Source organism: Manacus vitellinus, unplaced genomic scaffold, assembly GCF_001715985.3.
Source record: "Manacus vitellinus isolate BGI_N305 unplaced genomic scaffold, ASM171598v3 scaffold_2_pilon, whole genome shotgun sequence".
In the NCBI taxonomy this organism is placed as follows: domain Eukaryota; kingdom Metazoa; phylum Chordata; class Aves; order Passeriformes; family Pipridae; genus Manacus; species Manacus vitellinus.
In genome coordinates this window covers 19,293,225-19,320,417 of record NW_021940208.1, presented here as the reverse complement: position 1 = coordinate 19,320,417, position 27,193 = coordinate 19,293,225, and the positions used below count along the sequence as shown (strand labels likewise).

The 27,193-nt window shown below is 39.3% G+C and overlaps 1 protein-coding gene across 1 annotated transcript in view; it reads right to left on the bottom strand.

Annotated features, from left to right (window-relative positions):
• NBEA (neurobeachin) overlaps positions 1 to 22,631 on the bottom strand; it is a 472,840-nt gene extending 450,209 nt beyond the window's left edge. Inside the window, exon 1 of the mRNA XM_029960860.1 lies at positions 22,464 to 22,631. Within this exon, the coding sequence (XP_029816720.1) occupies positions 22,464 to 22,631 (168 nt within the window). The remainder of the gene's footprint in view (positions 1 to 22,463) is intronic.
• Positions 22,632 to 27,193: the final 4,562 nt, after the last annotated feature.

The following is a 27,193-nucleotide window of genomic DNA, read 5'->3' as shown; positions in this document are numbered from 1 at the left end:
CTATAATAACCAGTATAATAATTTGCACAGCCAACCAAAAATAGACTAGAATAGAAAAGTCTGGGGTTTAAAAAATCCAAAACTGTTGTAAAGTTCCAAGAAGAAAATCACCAAGTTCAAATCCCAGTTTTGACCTGAATATGTCAGTATCACTAACTATACCTCAAGAAAAGAGACCATTTGACTATGCAACAACGTATCTCAAATTAACTAAAAATTAATCACTAGATGATTAGGAAAACATGTGCATCACCAAATTTGAGAGATTTAATTTGGTTCCTAAATAAATGACTAATCTCTTGAGACAAGGGAAACAGAAAAATAAGCTTTTCTAAGGTCAGCTGAAAGAAAGATTTTAACTCAGGCATTTTCCCATCTATGTAAGAGTCCTTCTCCATCTCTTCCTTTCCTTGAATGACATCTGTAATGATGATAGCCTCAGACTCGGTACCTATTACATACCTATTATTACCAACTCTCCAACTTCATCTTATCCTCCCCTGCCAACACATTCAGAGTCATCAGTCTCAGTAAAAGGCCTGTCAGAGAATCCATGATGTGGTGCCCAACATGCTTCCAACTACACAATCTCACAATCTGATAATAGGTGTATGACTCAACTCCAGGAAAAGATTTGCTACTCCACAGTATCTTTAATTACTCATTCCACAGCCCTTCAGTAGAGTGCTTTTGTCACAGGACAAGAGATACCATCTTCTCCCTCATAGGATGGTAGCTTTGTTTTTTACTTTGCTTTGTTTAGGTTTTGCTGGAATATAGAAAATCATGGTACTTTCCCATTCTGTCACACAGTAAGTGCAATCAAAATACATCTTCATAGGTCACATCACTGAGCATTGATCAGCTAATACCTATATTAACACACTGCTTAGTAGCAGGATTAGTCTAAAAGTGTAAAAAACCACAGTGAATTTTGAATGTGATTCACAGAAGCAGGTTAGGCTATTTATTACAAATAATTAAATCAAGAAGACTGAAAAAAGTGCCCAAAATTAGGAAAAGCTAAACCAGAGAAGAGTTCTACAGTCATCTGACCAAATCTGCATGCAAACTAAAGGCACTGAAAAACAGCCACAGTTTGTCTACAGTCAAGACTGAACCATTAAAATCTAACAATCTGACATACCGAGGCAACAAAAGCCATATCCCTGTTTCATCAGAGTAATTTACTTAGAAAAAAACAAAAACCAAAAAAACTTAAAACCAAATAAACAATCAGCAAATTAAGGAGCTGCTATGAGAAATTCCAAAGATTTAACAAAAGGCAAACAACCTTCTTTTGAGTTCTTCTGACAGAAACCAAGGGAATATCAAAAAATAGCAACACCTTGAGATGCTGTTTAAAAAGACCAGAAACAACACATTGGTACCTCTTTGCTCCCACGTATCGTTACAACAGAATCACAGAAAAGAACAGATAATCTGGCATTTTAAGTATTTTAACATTTTAAGAATAAAAAAAAAAAGCCTATTGTGAAGTATTAATTCAATATATAGGTCCTGATGCCCTGTACATGGCAAGAGAGGAGTTTCATCCTACTTTCTAATAATGATAGCCAAATAAGCATCAGGAAAAAAAATCCACTTAAATGAAAGCTTTTGATAAAAAGTTCAGTATCATCTGTGGTTGGGCACTGGAACAGGCTCCCCAGGGAAGTGGTCACAGCACCAAGCATGACAGAGTTCAAGAAGAGTTTGGATGATACTCTCAGGCACATGGTGTGACCCTTGGGGTTGGTCCAGTGCAGGGCTAAGGGTTGGACTTGATGATCCTTGTGGGTCCCTTCCAACTCAGCATATTCTGTGATTCTGTGATAAACCATGTCATGGCAACAAAGCTACAGGTACCAAAATCCAGTCAAAAGAATCAATGTAGCAGCACTACTAGATTCTGGGGATGTCACTGTAGCAACAATCTCAACTACTTATAAGCAGCCAATGTAATCCACATCAGGTTTGTATGAGTCTTCCAATTTAATTTTAGTAATAGCCTTTGCAAATTCCCCCAGTATTCTCCTTCCACCGAAAAAAATGAACGGTCATAAAACTTGGTTCTAGTAAAACAGTCTCATCCCTACATCATTATTGCAATTACTGGTGACAAAAAGATCTAATCAGTGTCAGCAGGGATGCAAGGCGCAGTAAGACAAAAGGAGAAAGTAAACCAAAAAGATAAGGATTTGTTCCATGTATCACATACTTAAGTGGGAGGCGGTGACAGGGGGGAAGCACAAAACATGTGACCAAACAGTATGTTTTCAAAACTAGGAGATTTAAAACTAAGGGATTATGACTTCAATCTGTTCCAGCAAGCTCACGAATAAGAAACCCAAAACCCAGTTAAGACTGACTGAAAGGTATAATTCTAGAAAACACTCTTCACTCCAGTTAAGAACTGAAATGCTGGTTGTAAAATATTTTTCAATTCACCACTTCTATTTTTTTTTCTGTTCAGATATGGAGTAGTCTACCACAAGAAATAAGTAAACTGTGACTCTTCAGCTTGAAGAAGGCATGTGAAGAAAAAAAATGAGACCCATAAAATAATGAGTAGTACAATCAAAAATCAACAGCTCTTAAAACGTAAGAGCTAAAGCATATCACATTAAATTGGGAAAAGATAGTTTTAAAAATAAAGGCTACACAAGCACTTTTGTAATTCCTTTCCACAGAAATACATGCTAAAACACATTTTATATATGTACTAAAGCAGCAGAAAAATTCATTGAATTTTTTCAAGAAGAAAGGCACGAACTAATGCTTAGTACAAGGAGGACATCTAAAAAGTCTCAGAGCCATGTTTTGCTAGTGGCTAGAACAGCAACAGTAAAAGGTTTCATTACAAGCTCCCCCTGCTTTTTAACTCTTCTCTATGCATCCACTCTTAAAAACAGTTCAGTGGGCTAAATGGGCTTTGGTGCAATTTGGCATAAACACCAAATTCTAAGCCAACATATTTTAATGAAAAAAAATTAAGATTCTCTTATGGAAGGAAATGCTCACAGTCTCAAAATAAAATCTCCAGAGAAAAGAGGCACAGTGAAAAACTCTCTTGAGGAATTAACAATTGTGCTGACAGACTTGGGCTACTTACTTTCCCAGATACATACAAATTTCATTTGGTAAAGGTAGCACCAATTTCCTACCATGTATTTTCCTGTAGTAGACTCTAATGTCTGGGTTTAAAGGCATACCAAAGCATAAGCACACACACACACAAAACAGAACCTTACTTCAGACAGGTGTCTCGGTTAGCACTTAGTGAGGAAGACTGCAGAAAAGGCCGTGCACGTGAAGTTACATGTGTGTAATGAGAGGCAACAGGTACAAACTGAAACACATGAAGTTCCACCTGAACATGAGAAGAACTTTACTGTGAGGGTGGCAGAGCACTGGAACAGGCTGCCCAGAGAGGTTGTGGAGTCTCCTTCCCTGGAGACATTCAAAAGCCATCTGGACACAAACCTGGGTAACATCCTTTAGGGGACCCTGCCTGAGCTGGGGGGCAGGATGAGATGACCTCTGGTGGTCCCTTCCAAGATTAACCATTCTATGATATAAAACAATGTGTTGTGTCTGGTTGAGAGAAACTTAATTTTCCTCATAGCAGCCCTCACAGTGCTATGCTTTGTATTTGTAGCTACAAAGGTGCTGATAACATGCCACTGTTTTTGGATACTGCTGAGCAGTCTCTCCAATATTTTCCTCCCTCGCCACCCCAACTGGGGGTAGGCAAGATCTTGGTAGAGGACACAGCCGGGACAGCTGACCCAAAGTGTCCAAAAGGATATTCCATACCATATGACAACTGCTCAGTAATAAAGCTAAGAGAAAGGAGAAGGGGAAGCGTTCATTATTATAATGTTTGTCTTCCAGAGAGATCACTACATGTTCTGAAACACTGTTTCCCAGCTGCATTTATCTTCATAGCACAATGTGAACCTGGAGCGCACAAATTATATTTCAGATGACTAAAATGAAAGATGCGCTCCAGGAGTAGTCATAAAAATAAACTGGAGGAACTCCAGATCTTCAACAATAAAGTATGTTTCAGTTGCTAACAAACAGGACCAGACTATAATTAGTCTTAAGTAACTTCCTCTAAAATGCGTATCATATGGACACTGCGTCCTCTGCACCACTTGTGGTGCTCTTCAGAGTCCCTGGTATTAGTACTGATAACCAATGTGGGATCTTTTCTCTTTCTGATAGAAGTTATCTGAAAAACACAACAACTGTGTTCCAAAGAAGCAATTAAGGTCTACCCATGGCTAAGTATCAAGAAAGATTTGTAGGATCCTGACATATCCAGTGCTTTTCCACTAACGCTATAACATCACTGAGTTACCAACAGCTGATCTGCATTAGCCAAAGGACTATGTTAACCCTGTAAAATTTAAAAATTAAAAGAAAATTTTAAAAAAAATGTAAAATTAATTCAGTAAAATATTTTGGATCTCATCATGATACAGGTTTTACAGAAGAAAATACGGATTTGCCAATTTGAGACCCATATGCTAACACATACAAAAGAATAACTTTTTGTAATTCTTATTTATTTTTAAATCTGTAATGCACAAACAAGAGTATGTTCCAAGCAAAGTAGCAATCCTTGTACAGTATCTTGTGATTTCATAAGACACTGGAAGTATCTTTCAGAATGTATGCAGAAAGTTATTGCAAAACTGCTCTGCCGAAGAAGTACTGGATATTTTTTGACTACGCACAGTTTGCTAGAAATGAGAAAAAGTCTCCAGGTAGCAACCTTTTGATGTCCAGTAAGGAAAATTCTACAACTTTGAATGGAATCCATTTTCATGGCTTTGTATAAAATCTTGACACAGAATATAACTTTGATATCTTCTAGACAAATATGGCTGCATCTTTAAAAATGCGTGGTAATTTAAACACCTTTGTTTGTTGCGGCAAGAAGGTAATTTCCTTGGATCCAGAATATAGATGAATGCTTCTGACAGGCAGTAAACAAAATAGAAATAAATTAAGCTAATCTGAGGACAAATTCAGTCATGATCCTCATTGTGAATGAGTGATCTGATCTTCCATTCTTACTGGAAAAAAACCCAGCACAACAGTAATCTGTCATTAAATCTAGGAATTCTTTCAGTGGAGACAGCAATTTTCTGAAAAGGTGAAACGACAAATGGATTGCCAACAACCCACTGACCATCAAGTTCAGATCCCATGGGGGTACTTGAGAAATGTAAGCAACTTACTATCCCTTTATAGAAGTGTGGAGAAAGAGAGAACAAAGAGCAGATCAAGGAAGAGCTGATGTTGGACAGCTTCAACACAGTCAGCCTTAATGCAGTTCAAAGCCTGAGAAGCATCTTAATCTGATGACAACCATCAGCCAGCACAACTCATACTTGAATCTGGTTCACTCAGTAGAATCCATGCAACCCTTACCTGTTCTTAAACAAGTTTAGGAAAGAAAGGTACTTAGCATACAAACGCCATTTCACAAGAACTATGAGGTTCAGCTAAGAGATGCCCCCTTCAACCTCTGACTGAGCAGGTATTTCAGGAACACAACCGATTTGCAAATCCTAGCTAATAGGCTTAACAGTCTGAAACAACAATAACACTTAAGCTTCCCCACACAGTCCTACGCAGGGTCACAAGCACCTTTATTTCACTCCTCCACTCTCCCTGCTTTAACTACACTTGAATCTCAGTCACCAAGGAATTAAGAAAATACAAGTGAGATCACAGGCTAAGGACCTTGAGTAGACCGAATGTAAGCTCCACTTGAGCTCTCGATAAAAAACTGATCCCACAGAAACATATCCTCAAGAAAAACATGAAGGACAGATTGCAGCTTCTATTTATATCATCTAAGCAACTGAAATGCCCATTTCTCATTTGCCAGAGAGTACTCATATAAACATAGAATGGTTTGGATTGGAAGATACCTTTAAAGATGATCAAGTTCAATCCCCACATGCCATGGGCAGGGACATCTTCCACTAGACCAGGTTGCTCAAAGCTCCACCCCATCTGGCCTGGAACACTTCCACTGATGGGGCATCCACAGCTTCTCTGGGCAACCTGTTTCAGTGCCTCACTAGCATCACAGTAAACATTTTCTGTCTAATGTCTAATTAAAGCCATTGCCCCTTGTCCTACCACTACCTGCCCTTGTAAGAAGTCTGTCTCCAGCTCTCTTTTAAGCCCCTCTTAGGTTCAGGAAGGTTGCAGTAAGATTTCCCTGGAGCCTTTTTTTCTCAAGGCTGAACAACTCCAGTTCTCTCAGCCTGCCTTCATAGGAGACCTGCTCCAACCCTCCCATCATCTTCTTTGCCTCCTCTGGACTTGCTCCAACAGTTTCACATCTTCCTTATGCTGAAGACTGCAGTACTGCAGAGGGATCTCATGAGAGTGGAGTAGTGGGGGAGAATCACCACCCTCAACCTACTGGCCATGCTCCTTTTAAAGTAGCCCAAGACATGGCTGGTCTTCTGGACTGCAAGTGCATATTGCCAGGTCTTATCAAACTTCTTGTCCACCAAACCCCCAAATCCTCCCCTCCTTCACAGGTCTATCACAAAGCAACACGGAAAGAAAACTCTCACAGACCATAACCAGAGCTGAAACTTCCTGATAGAAATGAAAACAAAAACCAAACAAAGAACAAAATCACATAGTCCTGAAACTGATATTTCATTGTTCTTTATAAATAGTTTGCTATCTCGTATTGGCCTCATAAGCCACCAGCGTGCCTGTAACAAACACAGATAGAGCTTTCCTAAATCTTCGTTTGTGAAGCCTAGCCATGCATAAATAGTTTGGTAAAATTAATGTAAGCACATAGAAGATTTTTATGAAAGAATATTTTGCTGAAATACTCCAGCCAGAAGAAATACTTCACACTTCCAATGCTGTGAACATTATTTGAAAAGTACAGTTTTTACTTTAAGGTATGCAGAGTTGGAAATATACACGTATTTTTCATTTGAAATCCATTATGAAAAAATCCAACCAAACAATTATCCTGAAATCCTGTAAGAATACATACAGCTTTGATGCTCATGAAAATTTAAGGATAGGAAATTGTAATGTTTACTCAAGATAAAAAACTATGATAGCTTTACTTTCATTTAATAAGTAATGATACTCACTTTGAAGAAAGATTTAAAATTAGAATTTAAAGAAAAAATTAAAATAACTTTAATTACCAATAAGCTGTAATAGTGAAGCTATGGAAGCTGAAACAAATGGGCCTACAAAACAGAAAAAAAATAACCCAGACTGAAAGCTTGCATCAGATACTTAGTTTCTGTTTCCTTTACTAATAATATCTCTCCATACTCCACAAATCCTCATTTAATGCATCTTCAATACTTGTTTTCCAATACAATTAAAATTTTACTTGATTTGAAAGTAAAGCCATAACCCACTGACATACTTATGACAAGGATTACACTGAATTTTACTACTGCAGATCAAAAGAAGGCTTTAAAAATGCAATCATATTTAAACAGTGAAGATGGTAAAGTATTAAAGAAGTGAACCTAAGTAGATTAGTTCAAATTTCCATTCTGAAGAAAGTAAAGTCCAACTAGTTGAACAATGATAAAGAAATCACTGGCCAGTAAATGTCTAAAACAACTAATGGTGCCTCACTAAACAGATATGTCCCTTTTTTAATCCAGTTTTATCTTCTTACTTGGAGTAGATATATAGCTTTGTTAGTTACTTTTTTACTGTAAGCAGCTCTGCAGAGCCCCTTCATCTCAAAGGAGTAAATTTTCTTCATCTGTAAGTAACGTGCCACCAACAAAAGAGGATAGGGGGTCCAATAATGCCACATTTTTTTAAACAAGATACCTTTAACATTTTTGAAAGTAAAATCAAATCTTTTTAAGTACATGAACAAAAAACAAAACCAAACCACAGTATTTGGGAGTAAATTTATAGATCTGCATGTGTTCCACCATGCCTTCTCTCAAAGCATACAGTTGAATATATGCTTTCTCAGTTTTGACTACCACTAATAAGAGGCCTTCCATTCTAAATTGTTCTGTGAGTCACAACTTAACATTCTGTAACTGATCCAAGGCTATTTTTTTCTCATTTTAACCAATATTCATAGTTCATCTCGTAACGCTTCATAATCCTGTGATTCAAAGCTGGGTAACAACATCCACATTAACATTTTTTTCATACAATAGAAGTTCCTCTAAATTCTTATATTTACATTTTAATTTACTGATGCTCACTAGGCATTCCATGTTCTTTCATTTTTGCCATGAATTTTCAAAATAGAAAAGATGATCCAACCGAACAATGTGTGTGCAGTTCAATGGCAGTTTGCAATTAAATGTGCCAGACATCTGTGAAAGTCTTAACTGGTCCTGTACAAGGAAAAAGGAATGGTTCTGCAATTTTAAAAGCACACAAAGTTCGACAATGTTAATCTCACCTACACAAAGAAAAAGAGAATCATATGTAAGCATCCATGATACAACTACCAAATAGGCATAAAGACAATCAAATGTTTCCAAGTAGAACATGCACACGTGTATTTGTCTCTGGCAGCCCACCAAAACAGAAAATACTATTTGACAGTTATAAGAAGAAAGGCATACAAACATGATTCTGATCCTTTCTTCTATGAAAAAAAGAAAAGTCTTCCAGCCTTTCACTTCAAAAAAGAAATCTCACAGTAACTGCACCATGGCAGTATGATGCTTAACTTAAAACTAGATGAGTGCATTTTGAATATATCCAGAACAAACTTACAAAATTCCTGTTCATTTGTTTGTTAAATTTAAATTTTAACTTACCAGTTTACCACCAAAATAAATAAATTACAGTTTTCTCCTATACGAAAGTTTTAAATAACACTAGCTGCCTGATAGACTTGAAAAAGAAAACAATTTCCTCTAACACACACTTAATTATAGTATTCCAAGCCAGGGTAAAACATCTCCTCCACTATGAACTTGTCATAAGAACAGTTTTAGTCTCGTTTTTATTCAGCTAGGCACTTTAAAAGCACAATGTAGCTATGAGACACAAATCTTACAAGACACAAGTTCTGAGCCTTCTGTGTGAAAGCTGGGCTTGCATTTCCCATACAAGAGGCACCAGTTAGTAGGAAATAATCCCTAGATGTGTAAGTAAAAGCTGTAGAGCATCAAACGTAAGTACTTTCATTCACATCACATGGAGCAGAATGTGGTATTAGTGACACAAAAAAAATTAATATAACCTGTTTATTGCTATCACTGTGCTCCAAGAAGTCTCTAAATAGCTCCACAAGTAGGAAGAGAGACATTACCAATCTGCACGAGAGAACAAGCTGATTCATCTCTGTCAAACAATACTTTCCAGAGGCTACAGTGGAGTTGCTAAAGAGTTGAGTGCCACTGCCAGTTCTTATAACTAGTCAGAACGCATTGGGGTATCAGAAACAGCAATGCATCTAGGACAGCCAATAAGCATAACTAAGCCTTATTTATCACTCAAAAGTATCAATCACATCTTTTTTAATTATACCTCACCACTGCAAATGTCAATGCAATTACGAAAGTCCACATTTCAAAAGCTGAAAAACAGCTGTTTGTTGAAAATTAGTAGTACTGTATATCAATCAATGTCTGCACAAAACTGTAATTCTGTTTACAACTATAAATGAAAATATTTAATTTACAGGTTGACCTTATCTCCTAAAGAATTGTATTTCAAAATGTCTCCACTGTTTAAACAAAACCTATCTCTCTGTGGTGGGTTGACCCTGTCTGGACACATGGTGCCCACCAAACCATTCTATGACTACTTTCCTCAGCTGGTTGGGATGGGGGGAAATACAACAAAAGGCTCATGAGTCAAGATAAGGTCAGGGAGAAATCACTCAGCAATTACCACAATGGGAAAAATATGCTCAACTCGGGGAAACAAATTTTTTAACAATCAAATCAGAGTAAGCTAACTATAAATAAAACACTGTCCCTCTACCCTCTCTTATTCCCGGCCTCAACTTCTCTCCCTCCTTCCCACAAGTGATGCAGAAGAACATGGAATGGGGGCTGCGCTTTGTTCATCACAAATTGTCTCCGTACCTCTTTCCTCCTTGCTCTCCTTCCCTGCTCCAGCATAGTGTCCCTCCCATGGGTAACATCCCTTCACAACTTTCTTCAACATGGTTCCCTTTCCACAAGCTACAGTTCTTACACAAACTGCTCCGGCATGAGTCCCTTCCATGGAGTGCAGTCCTTACGGAAGACTGATCCAGCATGGGTTTCTCCATGAGGACACAAGTCCTGCCAGAAAACCTTCTCCAGCACAGGGTCTCCATGGGGTCACAGCAACCTCAGGGCATCCACCTGCTCCCCGGTCCTTCAGGGGCTGCAGGTGGGTATTTGCTCCACTGTGGACCTCCATGGGCTGCAGGGGGACAGCCTGCCTCACCACAGCCTTTACCATGGGCCGCAGGGGAATCTCTGCTCCAGCACCTGGAACACCTCCTCCCTCTCTTCACTGACCTTGGTGTGTGCAGCAATGTTCCCCTCAAATATTCTCACTCCTCTCTCCAGCTGCAATTGCTCCTCTGCAGTAACTTTTTCCCTTTCTGAAATCTTTTATTCCACAGATACTAACACCATCAGCGACGGGTCTGTCTTGGAGCTGCCAGGCACAGGCTCTATCAGACATGGGAGAAGCTTCTGGCAGGTTCTCACAGAAACCACCCTTGAAGCCCTCCCACTACCGAAACCTGGCCACATAAACCCAATACACTCTCTGAGACCAGGATTATAGCACTCCAATCCCCCAAACCCCACACCTTCAAAGCCAAGCATTATCCCAGACATTATCCCCAAAAAGCATCATAATACAGTTTTTTATATGACATTCTACTCCCCAGAGATCAGTTTTCTTACTTAGTGTATTTTTCTTCTACAGGTTATTTTGATGCTTATACAATAAAAGACTTCAGGCAAGTCTTTTTTCTCAGTCACAGTATAAACCCATTGACCTAGAATGGTTACTCTTCACTTACAAACATATGAGAAGAAAAAAAAAAAGTTGGAAAATAATGAAAAATACTACAAGGGAAACTGAACACAGAATAAGAAGTTGGAAGCTACTTGCCATATATAGCAGTACCATAATGTATTAACAATTACTGCTAAATGCTACTTTTCTCAATAACTCTCTTGGCTGTATTAATTTTTAATAATGCCTCAGTAGCCTTTCATTATAGTGTTTTAAAGATCTCATTTTGCTACACTAAGTATAGACTATTTAGCTGGATTTCCATTTTCTAAATAAATAGAAATGCTAAGGAGGTTTTCTGAAGCCAGGATTACTTTTAGACCACACATTTCCCTATCTCCCAGGAAATCTTCAGGATTTCCTAAAGGAATTTCAAATCAAAATTCACATTGGCTGTACTGTCAGCTGCAGCTGTGCCACGTCCTGCTTGTACTATGAAGTATGCAGTCTCCTCAACCATTCATACTCTACAAATTGTATAAATAAGGGAATTTTTAAACACAAGATTTTTCAAAAACTAATGCAACAAACATATATAGCCAGTTTAGATGTACTGCTTGAGCAAAAAATGCCAACCCTCATCCTCAAAAATGCTCAGGTTGCTTCATCAGCTTCCTTACCATGAAGCCTTAAAATCTACTGTGACTCCACAAGGAGCATATGAGAGAGAAATTTTGAAGTAATAATTTAAACGAGGGGCTCTGAGGATTCCTCTGACCTCCAAAAAGCATTTAGATTGTAACAACACTTCAGGCTTCTTACTGTTTTTTTTGCATATCTGGATAATATCAGGTTTTGGTACAAGACACATTTAGGATTGATCTCAGTCAGAAGAAAATACATTATTTGTGCTGCTTTCTTTTCAGGGTGAAGTAAGTTGAAAAGCCAGTTATGTCATAACTCCTGCATGTGAAAAATCTCAATTACAAGTACTTGCAGCCATTCTAGCTTCAGAGGACAGGCTAGAACCACAAATCAAAGCTGGGACAAATGATCCAAGAGCTTAAATGTGGACTATAAAAGGTATTTTCTATTTACACTCTGAAACCTCTTAACTGTTATTTAGTTTTAAGAGGAGGATTTCTTACTTAAAAAAATTCAACACAAAGCATTTTGAAACCCATATGTCAGCTTAGACTCTGGTATTAACAGATGGTGATAATTCCCTTAGACTCCTCAAAAATTAATAAAACATCATGTAACAAGTCATTTCAAGGTCTCTGTAAATCCAGGTGGACACTGCATCACTGAAAGAAGGGAACCTGTTGTACTCAGGATTTTCCACTCATGTTGTTAGGTTTTTGGTTTTTTTTTAATGTAAAACTTCCTTTCAGAAGTATAATTTCTCAATAGTTAAACTCCACCTAAACAACTAGCTTAATTTTTATAATTTTGCTACATTTCTGGTACTTTTAAGAAAAGACTCAGTAACAAACCAAGTAGATCCAAATTTGTTCTTAAATAGAATTTAAACATATTTTATTAAGAAAAAAACCAACCCAACACAAACTATTTTATCATAGTTACTTTTACTATTTCGTTAATTTCCCCTTCTTATAGAATCATCACAGAATCACGGAACAACGTGGGTTGGAAGGGACCTCAAAGATCATGTAGTTCCAATCCCCCTGCCATAGGGGATGATCTTCCACAACACCAGGTTGCTCAAAGCCCCATGTAACCTGGCCTTGAAAGTAGAAAAAATACTACTAATAAGGGAAATCATTACAACTGCGAGCTCTGGGAATAATGGGGTTTGGGTTTTAGCAAATACCTGTAACTATCAACAGCTTCATTGAAGAACAATCCATTTTAAAGACTGTATCAGCTCCTATTCAATGAGCACTGTTTGAAATGTCAAACACTGTACTGTATCAATTGTGAAAGACTGACTACCTCTCAGTGATAGCCTACACATTGTTCCAGTTACAATGGGTTTATTATTGCACATTGTAAGTTACTTTGAATAAATGAATTTTTTTCTGTTCATGAAACAAGGAACTATAAAAATTTTGTTACACAAGCATCTTTGCTTAATATATTACAGTTTCTAAGTTGCATACAGTTATATGTACATAAAGTGCTATTGAACATTTAATCTATAAATATTAGACTACGTATAAAGTCATTAATCTATTACTTCCGACAAACTCATTGCAGAACTTCAACAGCTTTGGCTCTATATTGAATTTTAATATTTTTTCCTTCTAATATCAAGCATCTACAACTTTGAAGACTATGGTAATAGCTTTTTTAGTTTAATTTCAATTCACACTAATTTGTTGAAGGCAGTAATATTTATAGTATATGTAAAAAGCCACAAAGTTCCATTAACTCAGTATTAAGCCACTAACTTTATACTTTTTCAGTAGAATATTAAATGTAGTTATTTTATATTTCTGACATCCAAGAAATAAAGCTTACCTACAACCATAGCTGTGATTTTCAGTACTGACACACACTCTTGGGTTTGTGTTTCATCCAAGACTATCCATTAACAAGCAAGCACAATGGATGAAAAGCAAACACTTGCTGCTGTGGCTCACTGAGGTCTGTTTTCTTCCTGGCTGCATGTGGTGTAAATTGTCCTTTGCTGGGTTAGGCTTAGCAACATTGACTGGGTTATTTGTGGTAGATATTGCAGCTCATACTGTGAGATGAGGACAAGGATTGCTATAATTAAAAGGCTTCCCAGACTCCACCTCCCACTTTTTGAAAAGGAAGCACTATTATCTGCACAAGGAGAACAAAGATCTAAATGTGAGAATGATTAAAGGACTGGAACATCTCACGTACAAAGAGAAGGCTGAAGCGAGATGGGATTGTTTAGCCTTAAGAAGAGAAGGTTTGAAGAGATCTTATAAATGTGTATGTGTATTTGGGGAGGGGTTGGGAAGGGGTTGGGTGGGCAGGGAGTAGACACAGTGGAGCCAGACTCTTCTCAGTGGTTCATACAACAAGCCCAGGACAGTATGACAAAGTTTCTTTTCAGATGGACTCAATTCACTTCAGCCTTGGATAGTAGATGCAACTCGAACAGGGTCTTCCTGAAGTCTATTTCTGAATTCACATAATGCTCTCCTAAGATGCAATGGAGGCTGTAATATTTCCATGAGGAACAGAGTGGATGAGAAAGTCTTTCACATCACCAAATAAGCTGCATAAAACAAAACAAACAAAACCCAGAAGACTTCTGCAGGTGCTTTGGAGATATATACGCCATAGCTGAAGACATAGAAGAAGCAGTAAAAAAGACTTTTGGAACACCAGAGACTAAAACATGGGCAAAGGCTACATAAATCTCTTTAGGGGAAACAAAGGTAGAAGTAGCTCCCACCTCCTAAGCATCTTGCTTGGAAGACCTTATTCAATCCAATGCACTCTTACACAATTGTTTCCTTAAGTTTCAGCTATTCAATATATGAATATTAACAGCTGAGAAGCCATCAGTCACAGATATGACTCACAAACACTGCACACCTTGCCATTTACAAAAACAGATAATGTATTTCACTGGAGTAACAGAAGGAAAACGGGGTGCTGAGCCATGAAAGTATAACGCATTTAGTAAGGTTCTCTAACTCTTGCTTTTTTTGCAATAGGTTCCTTTCTGAGTCTAAGGATGTTTCCAAATTCATCTTTTCTAAATATCCAAACTAGTTTCTTTTTACTAAACAAGAAGGAAAAAAACCTGTTACAGTGGCTCTTAAAGCAGGCAATCAAAATTCAATAAAAGTTAGAAAATCTTATATAAATGAGTATATGTCACATAATATGAAGAATTATAAAGCAAAAAAATAAAAAAAGTGAGATCACATAAAATTTCTTACAATGCCACATTGCTGCTAAAGGAGTAAGTTTAGAAGGATCTACTCAGAGAATCACTATTTCCATCCTTCTGTCTACACTGCCCCAGTATGACAAAAGCCATGAGGTACCAGAAAGCATGATATGAATAACAGCTTCACTTTTAAGTGAATATTTTGCCCTATCTCACTTCCAGTTTATTCCAAAACCTAATACCTATTCTGCATAGTTAAGAAAGGCTTTCAAGTGTAAACAAAAGGGCAGTGAAAGAAACGTAATTTTCCAAAGACGGAAGTCAAGCATTTGTAAGCTGTGGAGCAGCATAAGCAGTATTCACATTTATGCAAGCTTTCACAGAATTGCTGCGTTGGAACAATTTCAGTGATGCAACTAAATCTTAAATTAAAGCAGGGTAGTCATATAACAGGGTTGCATTAAACTAAATGAATTAACATTTGGTGTTACCGAGATTTATACCAGCAAACTACTTAGACTTACTTATTTACTGAAAATTATTATTTTCCATGTACATCAAAAGTAGAACAAATGCTAAACTATAAAAATTATCAGAATGCAATTTTAGTGGAGAGTCAGTAGGTTGATCAGAAGTTGAAGTGCTTCTCTACTGAAAATAACAGATAATCTTTCTCTTAGATATTAATGTCATTAACAATCTTCTTAAATTGGAAGTTATGAAATTACAGTTCAAATAGCTGAAATCCATCTTAATTCTACTGTTGAAGTGGGTGTTTCTATCATTAAGGAAGCAATATGTGACTCTCCACAAATAATCTATTTTTTAATTGTTCATTATCTTTAGGTTGAATATCAAATATTGAATACTGTGTCATTACTAGTACATCTAAGACAAATCCTTGAAAGACAGAAGTGAGAGGTAGATCATCAAATTCAAAAATGATGTTTCATAAGATCTGCTCCCTCTGATTATAAAAGCGAGTTCTGAATTTGATTCAGACGTAAAGGAAATTTAAGGATTCTGTCTGTGCAAAAATTAATAAAACTACACAATGAGGTATTTCCATAAAAACAAATGGTGACTGAGGATCAAATTTCACAAAAACATAAATGGAACTTCATCAACATAAACACATGCTACTACATCGACCCTTTGCCCACCAGGCATATTCAATATATCAGCTAATGAGGTAGCTGCAGTGATAATGTTTTGTGCAAAGTACGACAAAACACGGTAGTAATGGGAGAGCAACAAGTTGATCTGAAATGGTGGATATACTGAGACAGGTTAAAGATAAAAAATAAAAAAAGTGCAGAACCAAGTGATGAACAGGTGAGACTAAGAGGTTGATTTAAAATAGCTTGGATAGTTTATTAAGTTAACATTCTGTTAATACTGTGCACAGTATTTATCAGAACAGAAAAGACTCAGTTTTGGTACTAACCCAATCACAGATTTCATTCCACTTTCACTAAATTCAATATGGCATGATAGGTGAACAAACACTTCAGCAGGAATTCAGAGATAATTATGCAGGTTTTCAGTGCTGGTTTTTGGTTGTTTTTTTTTTTCTTTACGGATGTAATATAGACAGTGATTCATATATTTGAGAAATGTGAGTGAAGACACTGAAAAGCATTAACATGAAAGAAAAAACTGCACTACAGCCTCCTATACCTCAGCCTCATCAATGTAATCAGCCATTCCCCTTGACTTCTGCCCTTTTGAGTGCTCACCTGAAGGCAGGGGCAGGGGGGACCATGAAGGAAAATATGGAAGGGAGAGAGAAAGATTAGTGTATAACTGAGTACACAGAGAAACATTTAGTCCTGTAAAACACATGGCTTAAATGGGGAATCAGGTCACAATTTTGTAAAAATAGAATCATCATAGAGAAAGGTGATAAACCCTTTGCTTGTTGGAAAGGTATAAACAAAGGTAGGGTCTCAGGAGGGAGTAGGGGGAAAGGCCAAAGATTTGAGGTGTTTTATTAATACCACTCTCCAAATTTTATTACTTCAGTGTGACAAAAATAATAAAAATGTTTCTAGGTATTCATCACCTTTATAATCCATGGACTGAATCCTATAAAGACAAGTGAGAAGTAAAGACAAGTAAGATGTAAACATGAAAAAAAAAATAGCTGTTCAGAGTTAAGCAGTAAGGAATGCTCAGCTATATGCTCACGATGACAGATTTTTAGAAGTTATTCCCTACAGAAATGTATCAACCTATTATACCAGAACCACAGCAAATTCCAAGCCACTTGCTGAGATAACACTAGTGCTTTATGACTGATACAAGGATTGAAAAAACTTCTCACCCATAAACACCTACTATCAAAGATCAGACAAAAAAAGCCAAAAGAAATCAGTTATACTAAAATAATTGAGCATCCAGTTATTCAAAGATTTTATGTAACCAAAACTAAGTTTTCCATGGAAGTATTAATAACAACAGCTACAGTACTCTTACGTAGCTGCCCACGGAACGTTATGACAAACATTGGATACTGCTCTTTTCATATGGCTCTGGTAGCTTCTACAGTAATGCCCAGACACAGTCTAGTAGGATAGATGAGCAGGATAGAAAGGGACCAGTGGGACAGACTATAACAGGACTGCCACTTTCAGTTAAGTACTACCTAAACCAGAACTTAACATGTAAAACAAACAAACAAACAAAACCCAAAACAAACCAAAATCCCAACTTCAAAACTTCCTCAAACTTCACTTTTTTGATCAGTACCATCTATCAGCAGAGAATTATACTCAAAATGAGAAGGCTTTCACCAAGAAAATGGAACAAGATTCTCAAGCCTGCAAAGCTAGTTTTACAAGAAAAACAGAAGTCATATGATGGAGGCTACAGCTCAGGAGGCCCACGCTTTTTAGGAGTACAACAGCATCCAACGAACAAGTGATTCTTCCTCCCCAAATAAGTGCTGAACTGTGTCATGGGGTGTTGCAGCAACCAAAACTTTAAATGGATTCAAAGAACTCAAATACCAAAAGCCAACTTTAGCTTAAGAAGACCCTCAACCAACATCCGAAGAAGTACCAAAAGAAAAAATTCTTTCTTAAATATGCCTCCCTTTACATTTTTCCTTATGACCACTACTACAGAAAACCTGTAGGGAGAGAAGGATCTCTCACATAATTCAACCCATTTGCTCTGAAGCTGCAAATGCCACTCCTACGAGTACACAATGTGACAGAGCACTAAAAAATGGCTTACCTCTTGTGATGGGTGACTAACACTGAAGTAGGATGGAGCAGCCAAGAAAATGAGAAGAGCTAGGCAGAAGCGTGGGCTGCAGTCAACAAGAACAGAAAAAGACTTTTTGAACTATGCCTGGTGTTTGACCTACTTATTATAAGCACTCTCTAGCCTAACAAAACATATATAAAAGCTTTCCAGATTGCACAAGGAGAACCCTGGTTAGCTACACCTGTATCAGACTGAAATCTGTTCAAATCTGCATCACATCATCTGTTCAAGATGCACAGGCAAAATGAACAGCATGTTTCAGCACCAGTCACAATTTTTTAGTGTCATTCAGCTTCCTGTTCACCTCTCTTACTGTGCACTGCCAGAGAATCAGCTCTACAAAACAAACCAAAAAATTCTAGGAAATTCAAACTGGAACAGAGAAAGGACGCTAAAAGCTAAGAAACAATGCAACTCACATAGTCATGTTTGATGAAAAATGGCCAAGCAAGAGTCAGTTCAAAATACACACTGAAGAAAAAATTCCCAAGACTGTTAAAATACTGGAAAAGCAGAGAATGAAGAAAGCAAGTCAGTAAAAATACTGTAAGGAAAGACCAGTCAAAGTATGTTATAGAAAACTAATTAAAGCCATGTGTGAGAATTGTGCACTAGGAAACAGGATAAACAAAAGTAGACTTAAAGTAGAGGAATAAAGGTGGACAGACGGACCCACTTCCACTTCCATATCACATTGCTGGAGCACATGGTGCAGAACTTTATTTTAAACATCAGTCTAGCAGAAACAAGCACATCTACCATGCAATGACAACATCCTTGACAGTACCCTAAGAAAACTAATGGAGCTACTCAAAGGAGAGAGGCCTGCTCATCAACAGAAGCACAGGACTGGTGCCAAAATATCCCCAAAGACAAATCACTTAGAGCAATTAAAGGATTACAAGTTTTTTTAAGAAAAGCCCTTTCTAGTTTGGTGCTTTGCAGTACACAAGGGTCAATGAACACACATCTCAGAGAGAGCATGCTGAACCTGGGAATTCATGGACCAAAATCAAAATAAACACTATTACAGAAGAATGCATGAGATGCAATGAGGTGCTCCCTCCTACCTCCAGAAAGGTAAAAAGAATACTGTATTCTAAAGAGTCACTGTAAAAAAGCCTTCAGCTCATAGATTCTTAAGATCTGAGTTTCATAGTACTAACACTAGCAGGTGTCTTTTTAAGGACAACTAAGTCATTCATCGGCATAAAAGGGGCTGAACCCTTTCTCCATTATGTCTTTTACTGTAATGTTAAACAATGAAAAATAACACAAGCAATACTAGATATTCTACCAAGTGATACTCCATTAAACAATTTCACCAATCTAAGAGAACTTCAAACACAGCAAGTTTTGAGAAAACACTATGAAAAGCATCGAGAGAAGCAATTAATCCCATAAACAATGTAGGCATGCCCAAGAACAAAATACTGTCTAGCTGAAAGTCCACTGTTAAAATTTGGCAAAACTGAAAATTCAATCAGATATCAGACTAGAAAAAGATTTTCAGCACTGCATAAAAAGCACCTCACAGATACAATAAATCACCATGTACATCCACATCAGAAGGTACCACACGGAGTAAGTCTGAAATGCAGTAACAGAGACCTCAGTGTATGGCCACCAAAACAAACATTTAAAGATAAAAACTGATCAAGAACAAACCCTAAAATGGCAACGTAACAGGAAAGAGGAGTGACCATCTCCATGACAAGGGCACACCAAAACAAAGTTTTGTCTCAGACATTTACTGCTGCTTTTATGCAGATGCAGGAAGAATGAATAAACTTATTTAAGCTTTACACAGAAGTCAGCAGGAGTCTCAGATAAGAAAATTTTAAAAGTATCTCAATCTTTAACTTCTGATTTTCTCCAATGATAAAAGTCTCAGCTATGCAGAATCCTTATACTAAAAAGCTACCACCAAAATGGTTTATAGTTACCCAACGTGGCATAGTGGTTATATTACTCTCAGAGACTTAACATATCAACTGACATATAAAACAGAGATCAACTCTTCATCACTCTTCACTTATTATCACACTTGCATCAAAAGTCATTCAGAACTAGTAAAGACTGAAGAAAAACAAAACAACAAAAATACCAAAAAAAATTGTTTTCTCTACCCTTACTCACCCCCCAAAGAATGCTCCTAAAACAGAAAACTGCACTTTATTTAAAGTTGCTATTCAAATCCTTAATACAGAATCAGATGTTTAGTAGTTTAGGGATATGCCATCAGATTTACTGTGCATCTGCCATATTCACTGTGTTTCACATGCGAGTAAATTAAGTTTCAAATCCACAAACATAAGACTGAAACATTCATGGCCCTGAGAACAAAAAAATTAGTAGACACTATATAACCTCTCTCTGCTTTGGGAATACTGACTGTTGTATATTAGAGTCCATCTGTTAAGTAATGACTGATCCAGAATGCATCACTGCTGCAGCAGACTCACAAGCAGTTTCACATTCATATACATTTCCCCATGCTGAGAGAACTGTTAAATACTCTTGTGTTTATTATAAAATGTAAATATTGTTTTCAACAATAGGAACTAACTAGTAGGTGGATCTTATATGCAAGCACTGGATGTCCTCCACACAAATATCAAAACATATTCTAACCTCCCCACCAAAGACAAGCCAATGTTAGTCCAGTTGCTGATGCACTAACAGCCAGAATTAAAATAAGCTTAAATATTAGTAAAAAGAATGAAGGAAGAAAGAAAACCAGAAAGGGATTAAACATCTTTGTATCTGTCATGATCTATATAAAGCCAGTTAAGAAAATAACTGTATGTCATTTCCTTATTTTGAGTGCTACTTTTAAAGGAATGAGTAATAATCCAATGAAGTTATGGTGACTTCCACCACACTTGTACAGAAAAAAAATTAAAATTTACAAGTCACATTTCAAGCTGTCAAACAGCTTGTAGGAAGGAGTGGGAAATATACCAGATTACTGTTTTGATATATTCACAAAACTAACAGGGTTTTAACCCTGTGTGTTCAGATAAGCCATAAATATTAAAATGATCTGACCAAATCACGTCTTTCCCTGCATGCTGCAGCTTTTCCATTCAGTGTGTGCTAGGTCAAATGCAAATAACTGTCCAACAGAGGAATACATCTTTTTAAAGTGTTTGAAACAAAATATATTCTTTATATGACTTTGTATAAAATGACTGGAGGTTAGAAGCATTAAACTCATTTGAAACAAAGGCAGTTTCAATTAATTGTCATTCTGTTTTGAGCAGTCATTTTCCTATCCTATTTTATATGTAAAATTTGAGGGTATTTCATTGACTGAACTGCTTCAAAAGCTTTGCTGCAGCAAATTTTGCATTCAGGAACAGCACCAAATTGCACATAATTGAAAGTGATTCATTTTTAGATCCACTCGCTTGGCTTCTGTAGGTTCCTCAGGCTTTGGTGTAGGTAGCGCAAAAACATTAAGTCATACAGTCCTGCAGTAACTCTTTCACTCCATGAAGTGAGCAGATGACTCAGGAGATACAATTTAGCATCTTCTCCTTGTTTCAGCTATTTACCACTGGACAATACTATTTTGCAATGCACAGACCTTGAACAAAAGTAGTAACAACACTTACTTTGCTGACAAGAATGTGTTTTGGAAAGCATGGTAGATTATTAAGACCTGAGCAAAACCTAATACAATACTGCAATACAACTAACACTTTATTACAGATATTAAAGAGTATTAAATCCTCCCAAAAATCTCCCTCCTCCCCCTTCCTCTACATAAAATGCTCAACTAGCTCTGATCTAACAGGGTTAAACCCTTCACATGTTTCAGTCATCCAAGAAAAAGATACCAGCCCAGGCTGGTTTTCTTAATGTTTTCCAATTAAAAACAGATACTACGTTCATGCCACTCTTCTTCCCGCGAGGAAGCCACTAGGTTAAAGGGCAGCGTCCATAACACGAAATTGCGAATTACTTAATCTCCTTATTTTTTACCATGTGAATTGCACACACTACACTTCTGCAGGAGGCGGCTGGGACGAGGCACTGGGAAGGGGAAGAGTGGCCTGTTTGTACTAGGTAGGGTCCTGCGTGGAGTTTAGGGAGCGCTGAGGGGGTTTCTGTCACACGCACGACGAGGAGACGAGCAAATCGCGGGATTAACGAGGAGAAAGAGAGGCAAAAGAGGAGTTTGGGAAGGAAGGATGGTTGGAGAAGGGCCGTGCGTGTAGGAGGGACACGGGGGCTGGGAGGATGCCGGTGCCTTTGGGGTGGCACATGGGCGGAGGGGCGCGGGGGCAGCCCCGGGAGGAGATGGGCTGCGCGGGCCGGTGCCCGCCGGGGCGTCACCGGGGCGGGGTGCCCGGCCGCTTACCAGGTTCAGCACCGTCTCCACGATGTCCCGGTTGCTGACCTCCCCGACCTGGATGAGTCCGATGAGGACGGCGAATTTCATCCGGATATTGCGGATCGGCACTGACGGGTTAATCATTCCCGCCGGGAGCACCACGGACCCGGAGCCCGACGCCCTCAGCTCCCCCATCACCGCGACGCCGCTGCCGCCGCCCCCTCCGGCCGCCGCCTCCACCGCCGGCCCCGACGGAGATCGAGTCCGCGGTGTGCTTGCGGGTCCCGTCCCGACACCGCTTCTCGCTCGCCATTTACCCCCCGCCGTAACCGGCACCTGCCGCTCTGCCGCCGCCGCGCCTCCCCGCCCGGCCGGCGCCGAGCGCGCATCCAACCGCAGTCGCACCGGCGGGGCCGCAGGGACCGGCCCGAGCGTAGGCCACCCGTCCCAGGAGCCGCTCCCCGCTCCGGCATAATGAGGATTATATGCGGCGCCGATTGCTCCGGTTAGCCGAGCGCTGCCCGGGCGTGCGCCGCCTCCCCGCCGGGCCGGGGGCCGGCGGCCGCGCGCCGAAGCGCGGTGCGGCGGCGGCGGGGCCGAAGCGGCGGCCGCGGGGCGGACGGCGGCGCGAGCGATCGACCGCTGCCGCCTGTTGTTGTGGAGCCGACCCGCGCGCTCACTCCGCCATTTGCCGCCCCCTTTGCCTGCGGTAGGCCGCCAGGGCGCCTGCCCGAGCCCGTCGGCAGGGAGTGGCGCGTGCCGGCCCCCCCAGCCGGCCCGGCACAGGTGAGCAGGTTTGCGCGGGGGGCCGCGGGCGCCTCCCGCCGGTGACCCCGGCCGCCGCCCTCCCGCCCCGGCGGACACCCTCGCAACGCCGCTCAAAGGACAGGGCCGGCCCGCCCCGCAGCCCAGCGCGCCCCCTGCGGGCGAGGCGGAGTACTGCCCCCCTGCACCGCCCCGCGGGCCGCGGGACGGGAGCTGCGCTCTCGCTGGCCGCTCCCGGGACCCTGCCGGTGAGGAGTCTCGCTGCCCCCGGCCGGCCGAGCAGACCCACGCGGGGCTCCTCGGGCGGCCCCCGCGCTTTCCAGCCGCTGTGGGCTCTGTCGTGCGTTTTCCGCACTGGTCCCAGGCTGTTGTGTGAGAAAAGTGACCGCGCACTGGGACAGATTGCCCAGAGAGGTTGTGGAGTCTCCCTCACTGGAGATATTTAAGAACCATCTGGACGCAATACTATGCCATGTGCTCTAGGATGACCCTGCTTGAGCGGAGAGGTTGAACCAAATGAACCACTGTGGTCCCTTCCGACCTGACCCATTCTGTGATTCTGTGGAAGTGTTTGGGTAGGGGGGACCTTTTGGGTGGGTTTTCTTAGCAACTCCAGGCTTAGCGAGTGGTCAGGTTGGAGTGAGGGAGTCAGGGGCAGTGCGTGCTCCTGAGCTGGATTCCCATTAGGCATGGGGAGGGACAGGGTGAAACCCTTGGGGTCATCCATCCTGAGAGCTCATGTGCTGCTTGTTCAAGCAAAAATATATTTCCAGAGTTGTTCTTAATACTTGCAGTCTTGCTCAGTGGTGGTGTTGCATACAGAAACGTCCAGTCAACAGCAGTTTTACCAAGCCCTTTGGTTGCAGAGATGTTCATGGCAATGGGCATTTTTTCAAGCCTCTCCAGTACCAAAGAAACAGAAGTACCTGCAACATTTTGAGAAGGGTCAAATTATTCTAATAGTTTTTTGAATAAAGTTGTATATATTTGCTCTGCATGTGCCGGAGATAATCCATACCTTTCAAAAATATGTTCTTTGCTTCATGGTGACTGTCATCACAAAGTTGAATTTTACAACAGATCTTGTCCCCTGGTCTCAGAATATGGTTCATCCTGACTCTTCTATAACCCCACATTTGGGAATTTGTCTGGATTGCTGGTCCTTCTGTCCAGCTTTGAGTAATAAACTGCATAAACACAATGAATCAGCAGAACTCAATCAGTACATCCTCCAGGATTACAGCAGATGCTCTAAGCTCCCCCAAGAGAAGAAAGAAAAGACCTCAGCTTTGTACTAAGGTGCATTTGTTCTATGTGCTTGTAGGTACAGTATGTTACTTTTTTTTTTGGCAAGGGCCGTAGGTGCTTGTGGATATGCATTGCCCAGGTACATAGACATGACTAAAACAGTGGCTAGCTGTGAATCATGGAACCAACATTATTTCAGAAAGCTGCAAAAGATGAGAAGAAAACCCAAAAGATCAGTTGTAAGAGGCAGGAAAGCACAAAGTTTTCTTGGAAGTAAATTCCTTTACAATTTGCCACCAAACACAAGCAATCATGTATGATTCAGAATAAAGGTATACTCGAATTTTGTATACTCTTGGAGGTGACAAAGGTTCTATTCCCACCGGTCCCACCGCAGAACTACCAAAACCGAATGCACATTCACTTAACTGCTTTCAAGAATGCATGACCTCTTTTGCAAAACTGAAACCCAAGACTAGAGCTCTGTAATAGTCACTAAAAATTGTAACCCCTTTAGGAGCTAACACCCAGCACTTCTCCTCTTTACTATTCTCACATCCACATCTGTACGGTGAGATGTGTTGCTACAAATAGTGTGGTTGGTTGAAAGCTTCATGTTGGCTGATAAGTTGACTATATTTCTTGTTCTGATTCGTCGCATGGCTACTGCCTGTTAAATGGGTAGGAATTTAAGTTATAATTGCTTTTCTATTAATTTGGATCTCTATTGACTTACTGACTTTTAACAATCCCAAAATAACTTCGAAATTTTGAGAACCATTGCTAAATTTGCTTAAAATTTGTCAGTGACTACTTCATCTTTGTGGTGGAACAGATGGACCAGAAGCACATAACTGCATAAACTTCCTTTCTCTAGAAAAACAGGATAACAAAATATAGTTTGATATTTTTCATTGTCCATTCCATACTTCATACTACTATTCATGGAAGACTCCGTCATTTACCCATGTACCCAAATGCTACAGTAATTCTTGACTACAGCTGTTCCATATACATGCATTCCTCCACATTGAATTTCTGATAAAGTTGCAATCCTGAATTTTATTAGAAGTTGTATTAGTGAAATCCTTTATTATATAATTTCCAGTTTGAACTGGTTGCCATTTCCTCTGCTGAGATCACATAACACATTACATGTAGTGTGGGGGAAAAAAAAAACCACACAAAAAATTAAAAGAAGGTGAATTCCCAACATTATGTTTAATAGATCCCTTTAGTTCTTAAACTAATTTTTGGTTTGACAAATAAATTTTTACAAAATCATGTTCTCTTTATTTTTATAAGCTAGAACGTTGTTTAGTAGTAGCTGTCTTCTCTAATCAACAGTGTTTGTTTTTGATAAGCAAACTTTCAGTGAGGTAAGCCGTTCATCAACTCATGTGAACATTATTGTAGCACTGGCATTCTTAAAGAACAACAAATTTGAAACATTAATCTCAGCCCTGTAGTAATTGCAGCTCTGGTGTTCGTTTGCTGCCATTCTAACCTCATCAGGCTGAAAATTAAGAGTACATACACAAGAAATGCTACAGAACATGATTCATTTCTTTCCTTTTAAAATAACGTTTATCTCTTCTTCTTGATATTGACATATTCACTGCAAAGACTGTGAATTTCTCAGTGACAATTTCATTCATGAGATGGATAGTTGGATCTCTGTCCAGCAAGGTGTTCTACATTAGCAAATCACAGTATTTGCAAAATTATAGCCATTTTCAGGTCAGCATGCAAGATCAGTCATTGACACAGGCCAACACCATGTGTAGAAGGATGCTGTGCATTCCTTTATCCTTCACTGGATATCCTTCACAGAACTGAGGACAAGATCTGATCTTGTCTCTTTCTGTACCTTTTGTAACACTTGCTTCCCACTGAAATGAGAGAAAGCAATCCCTTTGCTTCCAGAGCATACTTTTCACTCAACTGTAATAGTTGACAGTTTTTTTCTGTGATATTCTTCAGATTTTCTCAGAATCCATTCTCCGTAAATGCCAGAAGGTGGTCTCAAATATAATAACAACAACAACACAACAAAACAAACAAACAAACAAACCCCTGTATCCATGTTCCTAGGTTTACAGCAAACAAACAGATAGGGAAGAAAAATAAAATTAACAATAGTGTGAAGTTTTAGCTCATTTTTTATTTCAGTTCTGAAATAAATTCTAGCAATACATTCTAGCATTTTTGGGGGGTAAAAAATTATGTAGTCATTCAACTAAGAAAGTATGGAAAAACATGCTTTAGAAGACAGACTCTTGGCTACAAAACATGGAACTATTTTGATGAATACGGACTGCTCTGTACAGGCATATGCTTACACTGAATCCTAGGGAAAAAATATTATTTTTTTAATAGTGAAATGCTGTAGATCCAGACTGAACCATGTTTGAAAGAAGTAGAGAATTTTCTTTTGTCTGCTACTGTAGCATTGAAATACTGCTTGCTTTACCATGTCCATATGAGGATTCCTGTTGTGTTTAATTAGATTATTCCCATGAGTAAGGGTAATGTGATTTGTTCCTGCGCCAGGCTCAGGAAGGGCTATTAGCCCCTCTCTCTTGAAAACCAGGATTTCTTGTAAGTTCAAAAAAAATCCCAGGGAAATACTAACTGAAAGGCCATCAGAGCATCTAAACTTACCCTGCTATGCATATGTGTTGCACCAAATAGAATCATGGAATGGTTTGGGTTTGGAAAGGGACCTCAAATATCATCTAGTT